The 21,250-nt window shown below is 39.0% G+C and overlaps 1 protein-coding gene across 1 annotated transcript in view; it reads left to right on the top strand.

Moving 5' to 3' along the window:
* Positions 1-518: 518 nt before the first annotated feature.
* gpc6b (glypican 6b) overlaps positions 519-21,250 on the top strand; it is a 77,657-nt gene continuing 56,925 nt past the window's right edge. The window contains exons 1-2 of the mRNA XM_068704806.1: positions 519-837; positions 20,036-20,194. Of these exons, the coding sequence (XP_068560907.1) occupies positions 687-837; positions 20,036-20,194 (310 nt within the window). The 5' untranslated portion in view covers positions 519-686. The remainder of the gene's footprint in view (positions 838-20,035; positions 20,195-21,250) is intronic.

Genomic DNA, 21,250 nt, shown 5'->3' with positions numbered 1-21,250 from the left:
CAGAAGTGGTGAGTAGTTATATTAGTAGTCACTAATATTCCCAAAAAAGCCTACAGTGTTTTACAGATTTCCTATTGTCATAAATCCATGTAAGGCTGTACACAGCATACATCCCGTCCCGTTTCTCAAAAACGAACCGTACTGATTATTATCATCCTACATCCCGTTTCAGTTCAATGCATGCTTTTCTTATTTATTTATTTCTACTACATCTCTGTTTGTGGGAGCCGACTTGCAGTCCCAGCTAAAATGAATGAGGCTGGAGTCCACTCCATATTTTGTGTCGCGCTTTGCCTCTCCAATGCATCTGATGTGAACACAGTGCGCTCCCCAGCACACACCATTTCTCACTTCAACGCAACAACCAGGGGCTTCGTCTGCTCAGCGAAGTTGAGACAACACGCCTGCAAACGCATTGCCTGCATACTGGATTCATGTGGCTCCTCTACGCTCGCAATTCTCTTTTCTTGCGGCGCCGGGAGACTTTTTTCTTTATCGGTTTGCGAAAGAAACTCGTTTTACTTTGGGAAATGTGTTGGTAGACATTAATAGTTGAGTTGCAACCATTACGCCCAAACATTAAGTACCTGCAGATCTACTGCAGGGGAGTTTTTTTTTTTTTTTTTTTTACCAGCAAGGATACTGCAGAGCACCTTAAACAATACGGATCTTCACAGAAGTGAAAAATGCTCAGACTAGAGACCATCATTTGCACTTTTTCTGTGCTGTCTGTTGCAGCACGAGCAGATTTTAAGGCACGGAACTGCAGCGAGGTGAGGGAGGCTTGTGTCGGGAAAGGCTTCAGCTTCGCACATGTTCCCATCCAGGAGATCCCAGGTAAGGCTAGACTGAGTGCGACCCGTCGATTAGGCTCACGACCTGTCAAATAGAGCTTTACATCCCTCGGGGATAAACACGGGCTATTGTGTAATAAACGCGTCTGTATTTCATGTTAAGCTCTTGATGGGAAAGTTCAAATTCCCCTAATGTCCCATAGCAACTCATTTATGATGCAAAGTCATTCAGTATCAGGTCTTTGGTTGAGTGCTGCAGGGGTAGCCTGTCTCAACCACCTGTCACTCACCAAGTTGCTGCGAGTCTTAACTGACCAAAGTTTTAGTCCTAAACTTTATATATGCTACTCAATTACCAAAATAGTCCTAATTGACCTGACTGGATGGTAAACAGCTGGCGCAGCCTCCTGCACCCAGCTTGCATCATTGAAGTGACCCCTCTTTTAAAACGCCAGCACCCAGCTTTCTGTTAGTGTGAGCTGGTTCACCGATTATGTATTCAAGCTGCGATATCAGCCAGCATCAATACTCAATGTGTAAAGAGTCCCCCCCCCCAGGCAGCTGTGGTGGGTAAGATCTGTGTCCAGTAGAGGTATGTGACTGTGCTAACCAAGCAGAGATAATGAATGACCAACTGTGCAGACTATAGCTCCTGTCCTGCAAAGATGAAGTGATGATGTGAGGTGGACCTGCTGGCTCCTTGCAGTGCTTCAGTAGCAGTCCATAAAGATGAGTGAACTGGGCATAATGTCAGCCACTACTACCCTTTGGAGTGGACATTTGAGTATCTTACATAATGAATGTCATGAATTAAATGGACACAGATAGTACATGTAAAAGACACAGGTTTAACAATGTTTAGTGGCTGTCAGCACAGTAACATTCAAAAAATAAATTCTAAACAAGTATTTTTTAATTTTAATGAATTACTCATGTAAATTCGAAAACAATGTTTTACTGCAGTAGTATTTTCTATATCAGTAAATACATTCTTAAATAGTATTCAGTGATTCAGTGAAAGCAGTATATTCAGCATGTTGTTATGTCTACATCTGTAGAAAAGTAATTAGGAATGAAAGGTCTTTTTTTCCCCATTATCCCATCTGAGTTGTCTCTCCAGGTCGTCATTGTTGTGCTTCAGGGCCAATCATTCTCTCTATAAAGCAGGGAATCTGGCACAAGTAAAAGGCTGCATATTTGATACGAGGCGCACCTGTTCAGAGATGGGTTGAATACCTAACTGATTAAATCCTTTGGATCTATGTCTCTGACATCACAACTAATCTGCCAAATGAGTGAAAAATGCAATCTCTCTCATCTCTGAGCATTGTCACCCTGAGTAAACGTCTTTTGATGTGGTCTTTGAATGAGTCATAACCTTCCGTGTCTGCCGGAGAGACAACGCATTATCAACTCCTCAGCAAATTCTCACAGTGATTGGCATGCCCTTCAGGCTCGCGACTTATTGCCTCTCACTCATGCAAACAATAATCACGCTTAGCCAAAGTAGGAGTGGAAATACCTCTATTTGAAAGCAAATTTGAAAGTATAACATCTTCTGATGAAAAAGTATCAGAAGCAGGAATATATCTTTGCTGTTTAAACTCTGGAGATTAATATATTGTTGAGATGATTTGAAATGTAATTTATATTTATATTGAGTCGAGTGAGAATAGAATAATAATAATAATAAACAGTACTTATTTAATGACTTACACAATTGAAGTAGGACTACTGTATAGTTAGACATTTTATGAAGTCTACTCCACTGTGGTAAACATGTTTGTGTTTTGGGGTTTTACTGACAGATTACAACATACTGACCACACAAATTTGCATATGCTTTATTGTTTTTTTTTTCATGTTTGTAATGAATGGGTTAAGAGCATGCCTGTGGCAGGCGGTACTTGGAAGGTAATATTCCAGTACTTGTAGATTAGTTGATTCTTGTGGGATTCGGTGTAGGGCGGCTCTCAAAGCTTCCCATATAGCTTATTTTTTCTGTCAGCCTTACAGCTGCCATTAAACTCTATTAATTCACTGATAATTAGGCAAAACAAATCTGGAAATGGACTTGTACTTGTATAGCACCTTTCTAGTCTTCCGACCACTCAAAGTGCTTTAACACCACATGTCATTCACCAAATAACCATTTACACGCCGCAGGCAAAAGTAGGCAGGCAGCCTTCGGGAGCAATTTGCCCAGTGAGCTTTTTTCTGTTGAAAGGACGTTCAAAATTGGTTGAAAAGGTTCAACGTTTTTTCACCGACTATTTGAAGATGTTGATTGAACATTTACATTTAGACTATATTTCACTGGGATTTGCACTTGTGAATTTTTTCATTCTCTACATTGTGCTAATAATAGCATATCGGCATTTTAGAGGTAAACTAAGAAACCACATCCACATTTCTCAGTTGAAAGACAATATTGCAAATCCCAGGGAAATATGTTCAAAACATGAACGTTTAATCAACGTCTATAAATAGTCGGTGAAAGAAATTACATTTTTGAACCTGTTAAAAGTTACCTGTTATTAGTTATTAGACTACTTTTATATTGTTAATTACATAATGCTAATGAATGATATTTGTTTGATTCTACTGCTTTTTAATTCAAATTAGTTGTTGCCCTTCTCTTTATGATCATAATGCATGATTTTTGGCCAATCTAAAGCACTTATTACAGCCATTGCAAATAAGAATAAATAAAGGAATAGAATATAAATGATAGCAGGGTATTATTGCAGAAATATTGCGCTCAGCACTCAAAATGAAAAAAACGTACAATCCCATATTTTTGCTGTTGTGTTTGGTCAAACAGAAGCAACCAGGTCAGGTGGAATGACAGCAGTGGAGTTGGTGTTATTGACAGAAATGTTGTTTTGATCCAAAGCCTAAAGGCTCAGTTGGTACAGTAATTCCACAGGACTAAGACGATACTTCTGCCAGCTGACTAGGCCAGACTGGAGGCTGTCAACAGTGAAGGCATTTTAAACCTCAGGAGCATGAACTTGTGGATTGCTCTAATAGTCTTTAAGTGTTCTAAAACTTCCCGGAGCATCTCCCTCTCCAGAGCAGATTTAATTTCAATCTATTTAAATCTAGGATTGGGAATCTTCTTCAAATACATTTTTTTGTCATTACATCCTGATAGCAATCAATAAATTAAATACACTGACAAAAAAATACTGTAATAAGCCCATCCAATCATTTAATTTAGCCTGATGCACTCATTGTGCATCACAGAAGTCTTCCACAAGCTGCTAGCTTGACAGCTGTGAGTACTAACAGTAGCTATGTTTGTTGTTTACATTCATTGTGATATGTTTATGTTCATGATGATACTTTTGGGGTAGTGGCTTTGGGTAGGGAGGCGTTAGTGACTTTTGAAGCTAGTGCTGCCGGCTACTTTCACTTTAACAGACACTGGGATGTTTTTTTGGTTGGAGGATATTTAAATCTAACTTACTCTTGCTAGTTTCTCAAGATTACCAATCCTAGCTTTAATTCAACCGTTTACCAATTCGTTAAATATCAGCTTCTTAAATCCACTTTGTCATTGCTCTGGTTTAAGACCAGACCTGCACCGAGTCTTCCCCTGCTGTCTCAGTTTCCCTCAGTGGATTACCCAACGTCTGAGACAAGATGGGAAGATATGGAAAGTGAGTCACACAGCAGACTGCTGGATTCAATGGAACTTCTTAGCATGTCATATTCGATGCTATCATTTGACGACCAGCTCTGTTTACTGGAGATGGAGATGGGTCAGAAATAACGGCGCTGATATTTTGTGTGATACTTGACTGCCGGCACAACAAGGTAAATGATCACTGCTGAAGCGTGTAATGTGCACAGGCACTCTCTCGTCACGTAATGGGATGGAGAGGAATAAAAAGGGCTAAATGGGAGTGCTTTCAAAGAGAATAGCCAGGTGACTTTGTTAGCCCCGGCAGCATCGCCAGTGCTGCTGTGATGTATCGTCAGATTATTGTGACCTTCTATGTCACTCACACATGTAGAGATTGATCTGGGAGTGAAGTCCAGAGAGGAAACAGAACTTTTGATGGGTTTGTAGTGTGTTTACGCTTTTACATTTCATTCTCCGAACATCAAAATATTTGTGATAAAATTGCAGATATTTGGATTTTTTGGAGATTGGAAGTTATTGTTTGAGTTTAGATATGGTAGCACCAGTATTTGAGGGCTGCACTCTGCTAGACAATGCCATGTGAATGTCTCCCACTGAGAAGCAGAGGGGGGCACAACAGGGAGGAGGAACCCAAACAATCATCAGTTTTCCCGTGGAAGAGGGGATTTCTCTAACGCTGCTTCCATCTCTGTGTCATCAATCATGCTCATGAATGCCAAAATGGCCTCATGATGGGATTTCTCAGCAGGTGTTCCCTCGGAGAGCTGTAGGAAACATTGTGTCCCGCAAGTGTTTTAGGGTTGCAGCGTTGGAAGCAGAACAACACAACACTCAAAGCATATCAATTTTACTTTTGTGGTTCACTTTAAATCAATGTGTTACAATTTGCCTCACCATTAAATAAAGTTTTGTACGATATTATATGGAGTGCAGAGCTATATTAGGTACACCTGTACAATTTCTTTTGTTTAATGCTATCCAATGGTTTTGCGTTAAAGGCCCCGAAACCTTATTTTCTCAGTCAGTGTCTTACTATGAGCCGTGGGGTCCAACATGAACACAAAACTTTCTGCCAAAGTTTGACCAGTTTTCTCAACTTCACATGAGATTTCTGTGTTTGTGGATTAGCCCTTACTATTTCTGTGGTTTGCTTATGTTGCCAGCACTGTCAATCAAATCTGACCCAACCACACCTAAACAGTCCTGATGAAGCAGATGAACAAGTAGGAGTTTAGAGTGTTAGATGTATAATTAAAAACTAATAATTAATTTTTTTGTAATGTTGCTTTTGTAATACTTTTTTATTGAGAAATGTAAGGGGCTCAAACCATTGTGAAGCTAATGTTTGTCAGATATGTGTGATCTTAATCTTGGATTAGGCTACACTAGACCTCATCATATTGACGTTTCTGTGGGAACAGGTGTATCTACAGAACTGGAGAAACGTATGTTTTCCTCTGTTCTATACATCCAATATGTGTTCCTTTGTTATATGTTGGCTTCATCATTCATCATCATCAGATATTCACAGTGTCACTGTCAGTTGTATGTGGGCCATTTCATTTCTTCAAATGCAATATAGAAGTGGACCACTTGCATGATCACCTTCCTAAAGCCATGCAATTAGCTTCTTCTGTGTGACCAACGGTACAAAACCCAAATTATTCCATTCTATGCACCAATGCTCTATTCCAGCTCCCAAAAGGAAGACGTCTGTGAATGTTGATGTGTCTGGGTTTCTTTAGAGAAGGAGAAAAACTCATGCCTTCAGGATTGCTACACTAAAAGTAGTTTCTGGATGATATTTCTAAACCCTAATCCTGTCTGTGACCCAAGCTTTTTTCTGTTTATTCTGTATGTGGCCTTCAGCAGGGTTTATGTCCAACTTTCTGTTGCTCATAACCCTGGTTGTTGAAATTTTTATACAGCCTACATATCTTAAAATCAAAAGGGATTACAGATGGTAATTATTAACAGTGCTTTTGTTCTGCTAATTTGCTGTGCATGTTACAGGAGGAAGGACATCATTATTTTGAGCTGACTTTTATTAATTTTGATTTGGTGACAAAGCTTGCTTCGCTGTATTTTCTAAATACATTAAGAAGGGGAACAAAAGCACATGAAAGAGACACAGGGTTATTGAATCGTGACCAAATACTGTAAGCCTGATGTGCCTTGTTTATACTCTTAATAAGGAGCTGTTATCCTATAGGTTACTGAAGGAAGGATCAAACACAACCATGAAGAGTTTGTCAAACTCATTTGAGATAAATCTACTTTGAAAAACAAGGAAAGGGATTCTCCTGAGACAGCATGGCAATAGCTGTTTCATGGATTAAGAATGATTTGAAATGTGAAAGAATGAGTTCTCCTGTTGTCGACCAGAGATTGAATAGACGTTATTTTGATCTATTAGTTCCTGTCAACAACTGTCCAATTAAATCCTAACCTGGAGCCATGGAGAAGACATCTTTTTCATTCCTCATTTAACAAGCTGGCATAAACACATTTCCTTTAGTCACTGATCCTATTGTTTTCTTTTCTGTTTTACTTTTATGAAACTTTTGACCAGACCGTCTCTGCATACTACATGCCTAATCTGATACAAAATAGAAGCATTCAACTCCTTTTGGTGGGTTACATCTTATTACCATCTCTTGCAGCCATTCAGTTGATATATTATTCCGTTGAAGCTCAAAATAGACTTATTCATTTCTGAAAGGTGAGAGGTGTTACCTTGGATGAATTGTGAGATTGTCTGTCATATTTGTTCTCGCCTGCAAATCATAAAATGCCACCAGAGTTATGTTCTGCATGTGTGAGATTATCAGCTGGCTGACGTTATCATTGAGACATATTTGGTACGTATCTCTTACTTGATATCTGACTACCTTGTCTGATTCTGTTATTTATTTATTTTTTCAGGTTTGCTTGCACATGTTTCAGTAGTTGACAAAATTTGACTGTCTCTTTGCGAGCCATCACTGACTTTTAGAAAACAATCCTCAGGATCAATGTGCATCTCTTCATTGACACGAGTATCAAATTTCGGCTTTTGGCTGTGAGTTGGTACTTTTCCCCGACACCTCATCTGCCTGTCAAAACCTAGCCGTCATGAAACAAAAGCTCCCTCGAATGCCTCGTCGCTGCGGTTGGATCTATCTTTAGACCAACGTCTGCCACTCCTGTCTTGTTGACAACGTTTGGCTAGACATGATGTGCAACTGGAGAGGGTGCTTATCTTTACACTGCTCATGAGGACGCTTCGGTGTGGTGATTTTCAGCGAGCCGCCGTGGGGAGCTGTGTGTTCTGCAGTTGTGTCCTCTCCCTCTCACTTAAGCAGTCTGCTGACTAGAGGACACTTACACTGTAACGAGGTAGCAGGGCTAATAATCGCGGGAGTCTGTAAACTAAGCTGTAAATGCTGAGTGAAAGGTAATGATCAGTGCAGGTCTCAAGGCCCTCCAGGTCTTCAAACAGCCACCAGCTGCTACCTGTAGTGCGGTCCTCTGCCATGCTCCACTTAGCAAGTTGACGCAGAAGAGAGTGGCTTTCCCGCTCACGTCTCATTCTCAGGGGGTTCCAGGCATGCTGCCCATGTGCATCGAATATCCACATTAGCCTTCTCATGCCTCCACTAGGCTTTTTATTACATACTCCTCAATAAATATCAAAGCCAGACATGGTGCTACATATGCTGATTATGTGGTGCTTGCCATTCCTAAATGTGCTTCACATGGTGTTAGGGAAATCCAGACATTAATCTTCGCTGTAATGATATTGGTGCACATGAATATTCCATAGCTATTACGCTCGGGGTCAAACGTATTGTACTTTTTGGTTGTGTATTTATCTTCTTGGCAAAGATATATTAGTGGAGAAATCTAGTTTTTGTGTATTGCTTTACATGTAGGGGATTGCCTCACTGTACAATGTAAGGTAGTGCTGAAGCTAATATTTTTCATTATCCATTAATCTACTGATTCATTTCATAATGAATGAACTGGTCTGTAAATTGTCAGAAGATCATCATAAATTCCCAGAACCCAAGGTGACATGTTCAGATGATTGTTTAATTTGTCCAACAGTCCAAAACTGAAAGTAATCAGTTTAATATCACAGATGACATACAATTAATGTTATCAAAAACTGTACTCAATAATTTAATGATTAATCTAAAAATATGTTCAGTTACCTTTGTCTTGTATGACCATCTTCTCTGTGCTAGAATACCCAGACTTCTCATCTTTGAACCCAAAGGAGTAGGTATTAATTGCAGCTTCAATATTCAAATGTCACAGTGAAGCCCAGTTTTTTTAGAAACAATTAACTTATATAAATAAATATGTTGTAGAGAAAACCCATTTCTCCACAACAACTTCTTCAAATCCTCTTAAAATGTTTCTTCTGCAGTGACAGAGGCCAGCTATGCATTTATATTTCTCTCCTCAAAGAGATTTCTTTATCGTGCATTTAAAAATATTTCAATATGAACACCAGACCGTTGAGTCAACACTGTTTTATCATGCACACAGCCTTGCACATGGCATGTTGCAGTGGAGTTTCTTGACATATTCAAAAAAGAAGATACTGACACATTTGCTAGGAGTATAAAACTGTTCCAGCATCTTTATTCCTGTCCTTTTTCCCTTCACGCTGACTCTCCTGAGGATGAAGAATACCATCATGCCATTGTACTGTGCTGCTTTTATTGTAGACTGTTTTATAACAGTGAGAATTCATTTCCTCTTGAACCTGTCCTCATTCACCCAAGGACATATACTCCTCTGTATCGGCATCCCCCAGTTATTTAAAACACGAGCATGCCTTTCATTATGACTTCTGACATGACCCAAAATGTGATAGGAATAATGCCATTCCATTTTGATTGATGCAAGTTCTAACTTGAGTGAGTAACTTGGCTATTCTGTACACAAAACCCTCTAGAGACATTATTAAAAGTGTAAAGGAAAGTCTGTGTGGAATACACAGAGTTATAGATCTATGCTGATGTTCATATGCATTGAATTCCCTCCTCATGTACCAAAGTCTGATTATCCACCAGTAAGAGGATATGTTTCAGTGTGCTATAGACTGAGGGGTGAAACAGAAACTATGTACATCATGTGCCTTGGCTGTCTGAAAGCACATGACATTGAGTTAATATGATGAATGTTATATAGAGCAGTGATTTACAGCAACCTCTAGCTAACATCTTGATATTTTTTTTAACTTGGAGGTGAAGCGATTGAGCGTTCTTAGTCTGCTTTCGGTCCGATATAATGAGATGCTTACATGCATACATACAAGTATCATTTCTAGATGTGATGCTCATGAAGCCATAAAATAGCTCTTACTAATTTATTCTTACAGCTTTATCCACCCACTTATTTTCTTTCAGTTAGACTGATTAGTTAATTCATTTGGTCATGCATTTGTTAATTCACTCATAGTTAGCCTGTCCACGCATTCATGTTGACAGTTACAGTTAGCCAGCATTCTCTCTGAAATAGTGTTTGAAAGTGCGCGCTGCTTAGTGTTTGTGTCAGTGATATGGATTCAGTCATGTGGCTAAAAAAGTCCTAGTCTCACAGAGGCCTGCCTAAATCTCTGGAGGTCAGACTTTGCAACAAGATATTTATTAGGAAGTACATCGCCAGAGCCCATCAGCTAGAAACTCTAAGGGAGTTGTATAGAAGCTGTCTATATGATAACAGAAATGAGCAGCCCTGTATTTCTGGAGTTGAAATGAGTGCAGCTCTGACTGGTTGAAGGCCGATTCTGTTGCACATCTGGCAAACCGGGGAATTGAATTGGACAGCCTTTTCTTGGTTAGACTTACCTAAGCACACATCAACAGAGCCATTTCAAACCACAGTGAGCAAAGCAAAATTCAATGAAATAAAATTACTTTATTCCACTTGTATTCATGTAGGGTTACCTGTTTTTCTTCAAATAACTGAAAGTATTTGCTGAAATAAGGTGGATAAATCCCAAATAATCAAGATGCTTAGTGACAAAGCAAAAATGCATAATATATACATGACGTCTAAATGAGGGTAATTGAAAAAAATCAATTGTAAAGTCTGGTTACCTGGAGCACCAAGGAAGCAATACATCAAAACATGAGTTGGAAGGTTGATTTCATTAGATCTGTGTGTGAACCCATAAAAAGTGTGTTGGGGGAACTATGGGACGCAGCAGATGGCAGAGCACATATGCTGTGGGTCTCTTTGGCCAGGTACACTGATGATTACTTCTGAGAGTTGGCCTACCTTTGCTGGTATGTGCAGGAACTTGGACACTTGATTCTCCAGGCTGACTCATAAGTTTGTAAAAGATGTACTACTGATTTATATAGACTGAAAAAAGAGCATATCCCAGACAACGTAAGTATTTCTAAAGCCATATGCTTAGTAATACTTTGGTCGTGGAAACTTCTTATTTTGCAAAAATTCAATGAAAAAGACCCTGCCACATTTTTTGCGTTGTTTGAATGTGTGGCAGACATAAGGAGATGGCCTGACAGTCATAAAACTCCAATGTTACAGTATGTTTTCACAGGCAAGGCCCAGACAGCATTTCCTGCCACTAATTCTGCTGAAAGTGGTGATTATGCTTAAAGTTAAAGCTGCAGCTCTAAAATCATATGCACTTGTCCCTGAACCATACAGGCAGAGGTTTAGGAACTGGAAGTTTGTTGAGTTTGCACAAGATATATCACAAGTTGGTGCTCGGCTTTCAATGCAGACAGTTATGAGGATTTGTGTGATTTTATTGTTAAAACAGTTCAAGACTTCATTGCCGGCCCGCCTTTCTACTTATATTAATGAAAAAAAGGTGAAGACAGCATCTGTGGCTGCAGTTATGACAGATGAATATGTTTTAACACACGCTAGTGGCGTAGGACTTTGTCAAGACCACAGAGAGGGAAAACAGAGGGAGAGTTTCAGGTTTAGGCCTAGTAAGTTGTTAAGTGTGGCCGTAAAATTGTTCCAGTGACAAATTGAGGGTTTGATCCTGCCAAGATATCATGTAAAAACAAGGGACATTGGAAGAGGTAATGTCCAATAAGTAACGCTGCCCAAAAGTATTGATGAAATGCATGCACCTTTCGTCTTTGGATGGAAAGTAGAAATTATCTCTTGAGATTCTGCAAGCCACAGGGAAAGAGGTAGAGTAAATGTTAGAACATGGGATTGCAGAACCAGGATGCTTTAGCTGGTTCTCTCCATGTCTGTTGGCAGATAAGGCTGATGGGCCAGATACAGAGCCTTGCATAAGTATTCACCCCCCTTGGACTTTTCTACATTTGGTCATGGTATAACCACAGATTACATTTATTTCATTGGGATTTTATGTAATGGACCAACACAAAATAGTCCATCATTTGGAAGTGGGAAAGACCACACAATAAAGAAACTGGAATCAGAGGGTAGAATTAGTATGAACTATATTGTAGAAATGAACAGAACAGAACATACGATGGGGTATGAACATTAGTAGTATCAGTAGTATGCATAAGGTGCATAACAAAACAATAAGCTCCACCTTTAAAGGATTTACGTTTTGGTGCCGGTGCCGGCTCACGCTCAAAAACGGCTTCATCTGTGAGCGAGTGACGCAAGTGTTGAGTAGGCTAGAGTGATTGACATTTAATAACACCTAAAACAAAGTTAGACTGATGGAAGAGATTAGATGAGTAAAGAAGATGGAAACCATGAGTGTGAATACAGATCGCGAGGAGTAGTATAAATGTCAGTCAGTAATTATTGACTTTAGGTATTAGAGTAAATTTAACGTGTTCTGTGAAGCATAGAATATAGTCGGGGCTGGCGATGTCAGAGGGAGCGCTGGTTGGTGATGAAGGTGGGCCGGTACTGGACCAGCCCAACCTGTCGGCCTTCCGGGGATTTCCCCGGTATCCTCTATGGCCAGCCCACCCCTGTGTGCAGGCTAAGATGGAGGCCATTGATAAATATCCCTCAGTCAGAAGAGAGTTGATGTGGTGTCCTAGAGTCAGTGGGGTATTACCGCAGTTTTTGCTGCAACTTTTCCCATGTAGTGGCTCCGCTGACCAAACTTTTAAGTAAAAATGCAGCATTTGTCTGGTTTCCCCAGTGTTGGACTGTTTTCACTACACTAAAAAAGCGGATCTATTCTGCTTCTGCTGTCCTTGCAACTTGTGATTATGAGAATGTTTTTAAGATACACGTGGATGCAATTGAAATTTGTGCTGGGGCTGTCCCCCTATAAGAGGAATGGGGAATTGAACATCCTGTCTGCTTTTTCTCACGTACGTTTTATCACCACATGACATTCTAGACCAGTATGCAGAATCGTAACAAGAGACAAATGCGTTGGTTGCCGTTTCTTCAGACCTACACCTGACGTGCGTCATAATAAAGGTTGGGAGAACGGAATGGCAGGCGCTCTTTCAGGTGCACCATTTTGATGTCATGAGGTCCCTGTAGGTGGGGGTCTTCGTTTTATGGGGGGTGTAGTGACTGTTGGCTGTATATTATTACCTGTTGTGGACTGCTTCCGTTTTCCCTCTCTCAGTCCTACTGATTGCCTGGCCTCTCCCTCCTCATGAGAGACTGGCTTCAACTGCTAGGAGCCTCTATCAGCTGGTTGTTCACAAAATGGCAATCTCTCTCAATCCTGGAGGGCTGATAACTTTCAGGCACCCAAGTTTTTGTTTGGTTTGATTATGTTTAATTGCCCTTTATGTTACAAGTAGATTAGCACTACAGTTTAACAGCATACAACACCCATACATCACTACTGACTTTACACACTAGTTTGCTTCAGTTGAGTTATATTTAATAAATTAACTTGTTAACTTTAACTATTGCTGTGTGGACCTCCCTTCTTTGTTATATTCCTGAATGAGCTGGGCATAAGACGTGTTATCATTTTGCTTAAAGGGATATGAAAGTGTTATTTATAGTGGTCCTGCCTCCTATGTGTCACATTTAAGTTGAACCTGTGTGCATCTGCAAGAACAATTGCGACCAAATAGCATTGATGTATCAAAAAAGTGGAACATATTATTGTTGATGGGGGAGGAAGGAAAATCCATGCATTTAGTTATTAACACTGAATCTCGTAGTGACAATACATTTACATATTTCAACTGTATAATTGATCAAAGAAATTCACATTGAGATGCTTCACATGTGAAAACGTCTTCACCCTGGTGAAGGATGGGGAAAAGGTCACCAATGCTCACAACAAAGGAAATCCTGTTCATATTGTATTTGCAGTCCATACAAAATCAATGCTAAAATCCCACTATTATCAGGTATGCATTGTGAAATGTGAGCACATATCAGCAGGAGTTTAGATATGTTTGTGGAGCTTCATCAGCAGTGATAATAAGCAAACTCATTTTAACTCATTTGACTAACACTCCATTTTATTACAGACACGAGAGTGGCATTAAGTAATTGCGAATTATGAAGACAGCTTGTATAGGTGCTGAGTATGCTGAGTGCATGCATAAACCACTCACATTAAAACTCAGCTTTACATTTTTTACAGTTTTGGTGTATGGTTAACATTAGTGACATAACATTAGTATGTATTAAAGCCGCCTCTTGTTTTGTTAATATTTTAATGTGAGCAGGATCCACTGCTCTATATGCAACAGCTGGTGCCATGGCTCGAGGCGAAGTGAAGTTATGCATCCTGCTGTTGGCCCCGGACAAATAAAGGACAGGAAATGGGTTAGTACAGTGAGGTTAGGCTGGGACAAGTCTCTTTTTTTCACCCATACAGCCCTCTTCATCCTGAATGACTTGCTACAGGCCAGCTTTGATACAATTCCCTCTTTGCTACTAAAGTATGGTTTACTCCAGATCACTACAGCTTCAGGTGGAAATCAGACTTGGTACCATACCGACAAAAAACCCATCTGCATAAGACTTTGCTTAGTGCAGATCCAGTGAGTGAAAAATCAAGCTGTCCCAAAGCTGTGCTCAGACATTTACTTGAAGAACACTTTTGTTTTTACAACTGTTTCCACAAACCCTTTGCAACTCTCTTGGGTCACCCTAAGATCGTTCTATTTTTCGGTTTGAAAAATGGGACCTGGGCTGATAGAAAAGCTGATCCAATCTTACAGCTATGGTAAACTACGTCATAGAATTTTTTTTAAAATATATACAGGTATCCAAAGTTATGTGACATTACAAAACAACATACTGGCACTGCCTTTCATAGTAGATCTTTACATGTCGGTGTGAGTGAGAGACAGAAAAAGAAGCATTATTTTGACAATTTAGCAACGCCAAAAGGCTGTTTAATGATTCACCTCTGCCTAAAGCTGCAGCTATAACAGTATCTTATGTGCTGTTGTGTTGCAGTTATCCAGGCTACTTAAATGAACTCTATCAGTGCCAGTTTACAGTTTATTTAGAGAAACTTGCTGAGTTCCATAGAAATGCTAACAATGGGAACTGCATTCAGCCAATAATGTCTGGCAACTGACTTGAGGGCATGGCAAACTCTCCAACTACTCAAGGTACAGCTGCATTTTTTAAAATCTATTTTCCCAAAGCTTTGAACCAGCAACATGTGTACATTGTCTCCGATAGCAGACCAGAGCTAGTGTTCACAAGTGTGAAATTACGACAGACATATACTGGGCATACAAATCAATGACAGAGAAGTGGATCATGCCACAGGACTGGCTTCTTTCTGTTCCATTATATACAATCGATTCTTTGGGGGTGATACTGATATGAATGTAGTGAGCAGCAAATTATATCCCTAATCCAGTCCACCATAAATGTTGCACCTAGAAAATGTTTCAAACTAGAGAGTGCCTTTTCTGAAGAAAGAAGAATTGTTCAGCCTTGGCTGGAGAAGCTGGAAGATGGCTGGAAAAGCTACAAGTGAAGAAGTAGCTGTAAGACCATTAACTGTAGGAAGAACATGATTATGTGGACTTTGAGATAATGAATGGAAGGATTAAAGAAATGAGCAGAAAATGAGAGAGCAAGAAAAATACTATCCTCACTGCAAACAATTTAACTACAGTAGCTATGAATAACATCGACAGTCCCATCTATTACAATAAGATTAGCAGATGTCACTTTCACAAATACATAAACACACACACACACAAAAACATGATTTACTTACCGTGCCCTGTGTTTCTAAAATACGCCTGCTGCTGGTCCAACTCAGAGATAACAAATGATTCAGTTAACTTCAAACAACAAACTAAATACAAGTTGATGTCCACTTTTAGATGTTCATCATTCTGTTTCATACTGATAAATCTGTCAATGACTCACAAGATTACCCCAGAACCACGGGACAGTTCATAGAAATAGTTTTTTTGTTGGCTCCTGTTGCAGTGAACCATTCTCTTGATTCTGGTCCTGTAATTTATCATATTTGTTTTTATAATTTCAAACACAAAGCTTTCTAAGTTCATTAGATCTGTCTGTCTACAGCTAATCAATATTTCTGCTGGACCCACCAGCCGAATATTTTGTGTGATCATTTATGACTTTATGCTCAAGGACCTCTCGTGGGATTCACAATATTTTGACTGCTGACTCCTCACTCCTCTTAGGCCGCGTTGCACCGGGAAGGATTCATTTAATCTGAGTTTTAATCAGAGTTTAGAAAAACTAGGTTTAAAATGAGTAAATCCAGATTTCAAATTTTGTTCAGTAAATCCAAGTTTAGACCAAAATGAAATATAGTTTTATTAATAGGGAGATGCCTGCTTACCCAAATTAAATAATAGTAGATAAACACGCACAACAGCACCGTAACAAAAACCTGTTTCACAGTAAAGTAAAAAGAGACTTCCTGTTCAGCTCAAAAACAGTTTCCTTTCTGAACCGGTATCTTGAGAGAAATTCAGCAGCAGCATCATAAAACTCAACTGATTGAGTCTGTCCCTTAACTTTTTGTTGGGAACTTGATTTAAACGGGTTTAAAAGTTAATCCTTGTTGGTGCAACCGAGCCTTAACCTGGCAATCTTTACGATGTAAGTCCTGGTTGATTCAGGGTTTCTGTTTGAGTGAAAACAGTTTCATCTTTTCATGTTGACACTACAGAGAACAATAAAATACATTTATTTGCTCTAAAATCTTTATAGGACACTACAACAAACTTTAAGATGCTGTGTTTTTTTTCTCTGAACTGTCTGGCCCACACCCCATCCTGTCAGTCGCTAATGTGTGGTCTGCTCCACTAGATAGATTATCTGGGAAGCCACAGTGCTGTTTTAACCTTGGCAAGAAAGGTTGTAGCACTTTGCAGAGTGGCAAAGTCCCTTGAAAGCTCCGGCTTCCCATATTTTGATGTACAACAGTCTTATTTTTAAGTGATGTCTTTGCTCTGTTGAGACTGCTGGAGCACACGCTAGGTTTGTTGTCAAGATGTATTTTTTGTCCCCCTCTTGACATATCTGATGAAAAGGCTGCACTCAAAATGTGTAGCCCGAGGGACTTGTCAGTAGACTGTGATATTAACAAAGTTCCTCAATCCATCCATAACTTTACTACTTTACTAAACTGAACCGGGGCTATGATGCTGGAATTGTGAGTTTCGTTGAGGTATGGGCCTTATTTGACTAAACATCTGCAATGGGAGGTCCACCTGAATGCTCCGGTGTCATTTTTGCTCTGGAGTTTCCTTTTTTATAAACAAACTCACATGAAAATGATGAGACACTTTTAACCACACATTTCAGTTCCATGCAAATAAAAAGTCCTTTTTTTGTTTTGTTTTTGCTTGTTGAATATAAATGATAAGTACAACGTTGTCCATGTTATCTTGAGCTTGATCGTGTGTTTCTTGATCTGCAGGACCCCGGCAGCTCTCTCTCTTCCTCTTTGGTATTTTTATGTAGAAATGGCAGTGACATACTTATGATATGTATTGTACAAATTCTGAATGTTGCAGTTGAAATCTTTAAGATGATACCTCATGTCACCATTTGAAGACACCAATGTGCAAAATGATGTTGTGCTCATATCATACTGTTGCTCACTCAGTATGGCGCTCACTAAGTGAAATCCATTTCTTGTTCTGCTGCTGTGCAATCTATCGCTGCATTCAGTGAGAATTGTACAGCTGCCATCTGCTTATAGCTGCTTCCCTGATTGGTTGCTCATGCTGATTGTAGACGATGAACATCACATTTACATTTTTTGAGGGGAAATCTGATTTTATTGTACTTTGTTTGGGGAAGAGAAATATGATTTATTATGTATGTGCTGGGGACATAATAGTTTAGCTTCCAATTTAAATGATTGTGGGCGTGTGGATCTGCACTATAGATTGCAGTTGATCCAAATTCTGACGACCCAACTGATCCCCTTACCGTCGCCTAGTTTATTCATACCGGTATGTCGGATTTGTGTCACACCTATTAAAATACTGTCATTCTGAATATAGCCACAGCCCATAATTTTATTATAATTTTTTGTTTGAACCATTACTTTTTTTATTCCCATGTAAAGTGGGATCACAGTAAACACAACCACCTCATCACAAGCTCATTAGAACTCTTAGTTCAGCCTTCTGCTCAGAAATGACAAACAGCGATATTCGAAAAATGTGACAGGATTTTCGGCATTTAGTGTCAACGCATTTTGATTTTTAAGATTAGACGGAAACAAAATAGTGCTCTTTGTCTTCACCTGGTGGTTACAAAATGCCAGTATCCCAGCTTTTATTTTGAAAGGAACAGAATGAGCTTTGTCATATGTAAAGTGTGTTCAAATATCCAAACTACCATTAATATTAAGTAAGCCAGAACAATATTTAGTGTGTCCCAATACATAGTATGTCAAATGCAGTATTCCAAAAATACCAGAATATTCTGCTGCATCTGGTGGCATTTTTGCTGAACTCAAGCCAGCATGTTTTTCTGCCTAATCTGACCCACACTCCTTTGTGCATACTGCATGGACCAGTATGTAAGGGCTGCTGCAGTATGTACTCAAATTTAAAAGAAGAAGTATGTGATTTGGAACACCGCTGTAGTTACACAATTCCCAAAGGTTGACTTGCAGACTGATTAGCACTCTGATTTGTTTTGTGCACTCTCAAAATCTTTCGTCGTCAATATACTTCGACAGGTTTTAGACTGTGAAATTTGAGAAATAAATGCTGTTTCAAACTGAGTCTGTTTTATCTGTGGCTTCTTTTAAATGGCTACTTGGGAAAATGAGATGATGTAGATCATTAACTTTTGATTCACTTCAGTATTTTCCCAATGTCATTAATTATGTAATGCTGGAGAATATTTTAAAGGAATGTATTATCTGTTCTTCCGACTGAATTTAACTTTGATAAGCCCTTGGCAATGATACCTGTTATTGTCAAACCAAATGAGAAACACTATGTTCTTTTTCGACACGGAATCATATTAAATCCTACAAGTCACAAGCCATTATTTTACCCTGTCCATTTCTGAAATGAGCATCTAACTTTTTGTACAAAGTAATTGTACAAAATTACAGTGAAAATGCACATTTCATGTGGCGGTAAATGATCCCTGACAACGGTTTCATGTTGGTGACACTTTAAGTGTCAGTCAGTTTGTGAGCTACAGTTCTGAGAAATAAACCGAGGGTTATGTGGGTTATGAGTGAATATAATTCATTGGCATGTGTTTTATGCACATCTACTCTCCCACTTTTTTTTGTCTAGTTATCTAACAAACTGAAGTTCCAAATCATCTGCACAGTAACCTTTGACATCACAAAATGGTTGCCGATAAATCACAGTCTCAAGACACCATGTATGATTTTGCATTTGAGAAGTCTGGTTGTCTATGGTAACAAAACCAAGACCAAAAACACAGCGTATGAATGGTTTAAAGTAACCATCGTGTCTCTTCCATGGAAAGTAACTAAAGCCAGCAAAGAGTTGCTGGATTACATCACACTAATTTGTATATTTGTGATGGCATTGCATAACTATTATTAAAAAAGGAATATGTCATAATTAACTTAACTGACTCAAATTAGCTTTATCATTAGATATAACGTTTTTACATGTTGCCATCTCATCAATATGCATCTAAATCTAGCTGACCTCTAATTTCAAAAGATAGTCTTTCTTATAGACTGTGGAACTGAAGTGTCAAGGAGATCCAGACACTAGACTGACTGAGTAACTAGGTGGGGATGAGGCATTGCAAACCATCAATTTGCATGCACATGCTGCTAATTAAGACGTGACGGTGGGATTTTGGAAACCACAATCCTGCACACTTTTCCCTTAACACAGAAGGCTGTTTAGGAGAAAACATAAAAGTTAAATACTGTTTTCAGCTCAAATGATTGTATCCAAAATGAGAGCTTTTGCTGTAAAAGTTTTATTCAATCATTGAGTAATTTTAAGCACCCAAAGTTGCTGAAGTGAGGCTCAGGATTTTAGTGTAACTGAATTGCCTATGTATTTTTAAGTAACTACGTCTTAGATAGAAATCTCAAATTTCATATTGATGCCAAAATGCAAATTTAACCTAGAATATAGAAGACTGTATAGTCAGTCTCACTAATAGTATGGATACAAAAACACTGTTTTTTTTGTCTATTTTGCAGGTGAACATCTTCGGGTATGTTCTCAGGGAAGCACATGTTGCACCCAGGAAATGGAGGACAAATTTGGCCAACAAAGCAAACAGGACTTTGAGAATCTAGTTGATGAAATGAGTCATGAACTGAGAAGCACCTTTGTTTCCAGACATAAAAGATTTGATGGTAAGTCTATTTTTCTCTAATACTTAATTTTCCTATTTTGTCTCTTTTTTGAAAAACAATTTTAATGTTCCACAGAACCGTAAACAGTAGAACAAAATGCTGCAAAAAGGAAAATCATAGGATTTATACTGGATGTGTTAATTTGAAAAGGTTCACTGTTTATAGTTGTATAGCTGTCTTCCCTCAATTGCAGACTAGCTGTGAAAATCTTGTCATATGCCTTGGAGTGGAGTACCTTCTTGTTTGATTCGACAACATTGCTTCTTGCACAGCAGACTGACAGCTCGTACAGCAGTACAGAGCCAAACTCTGCATTATTACGGCGGTTTGGTGTACCTGTGTTTTGTGCAATCTTGTCGTGGCCCTATGGTTACTGTCTTGACCACCACACGTGGGAGGGGATGTCCTCATTACTGAACCAAGACTCACTTTACCTCTCCACCTCTCCCTGTTGGTATCCCTGTATGCAGTTGACAACTCAGTTTAATGAGAAACAATAATCCCTCCAGCTACCAACATTATACTGTGTGGGAAGCAGTAGCTTATCACTGTGGACAATGATGAAGGGTGCTGGAGATGAAAATTGTCAAGCAGAGCCACCTGTCAGCATTGTTGGCAACGAATGCAGCATAAAACCTTTTAATGAGTTATTACTCAGAAACATTTTAAAGATGACTGTGTCAGAATTTTCTTTTTTTTCTCCAAGTGAATGGCAGGGCAAACTGCGATTCGAAAACGCCCCCGTGGTTTCTTTTTAAAAACAATTAAAGAATATTGGATTATAATGCTTTTTTAAATGTATATTAAGAGTGATGAGACACACTATCCAATATTTATCATTAGTGCTAAATCCTTGGCATATAGTGTATATGTAATAAACCCCTATATTTAAAACCCCAGATCAGACTTTGTATAATTCTGCATCAACATTTTCGAGTGCACTTGAGAAACTGCAATCTGCTTCTAATTTTGTTCAGAAAAGTCTTGGCCAGGACTTCTTCAGAGAGACCTTATACCTCAATGGGACTATCCTGGACAAATAAAGGTTATATAGAA

The sequence above is a fragment of the Cebidichthys violaceus genome, unplaced genomic scaffold (genome assembly GCF_023349555.1).
Source record: "Cebidichthys violaceus isolate CVI_PGR_0920_01 unplaced genomic scaffold, fCebVio1.0.p SCAF_11, whole genome shotgun sequence".
Classification (NCBI taxonomy): Eukaryota; Metazoa; Chordata; class Actinopteri; order Perciformes; family Stichaeidae; genus Cebidichthys; species Cebidichthys violaceus.
Note: the sequence above shows the minus strand (reverse complement) of the source record. Positions and strands in the feature narration are given on the sequence as shown.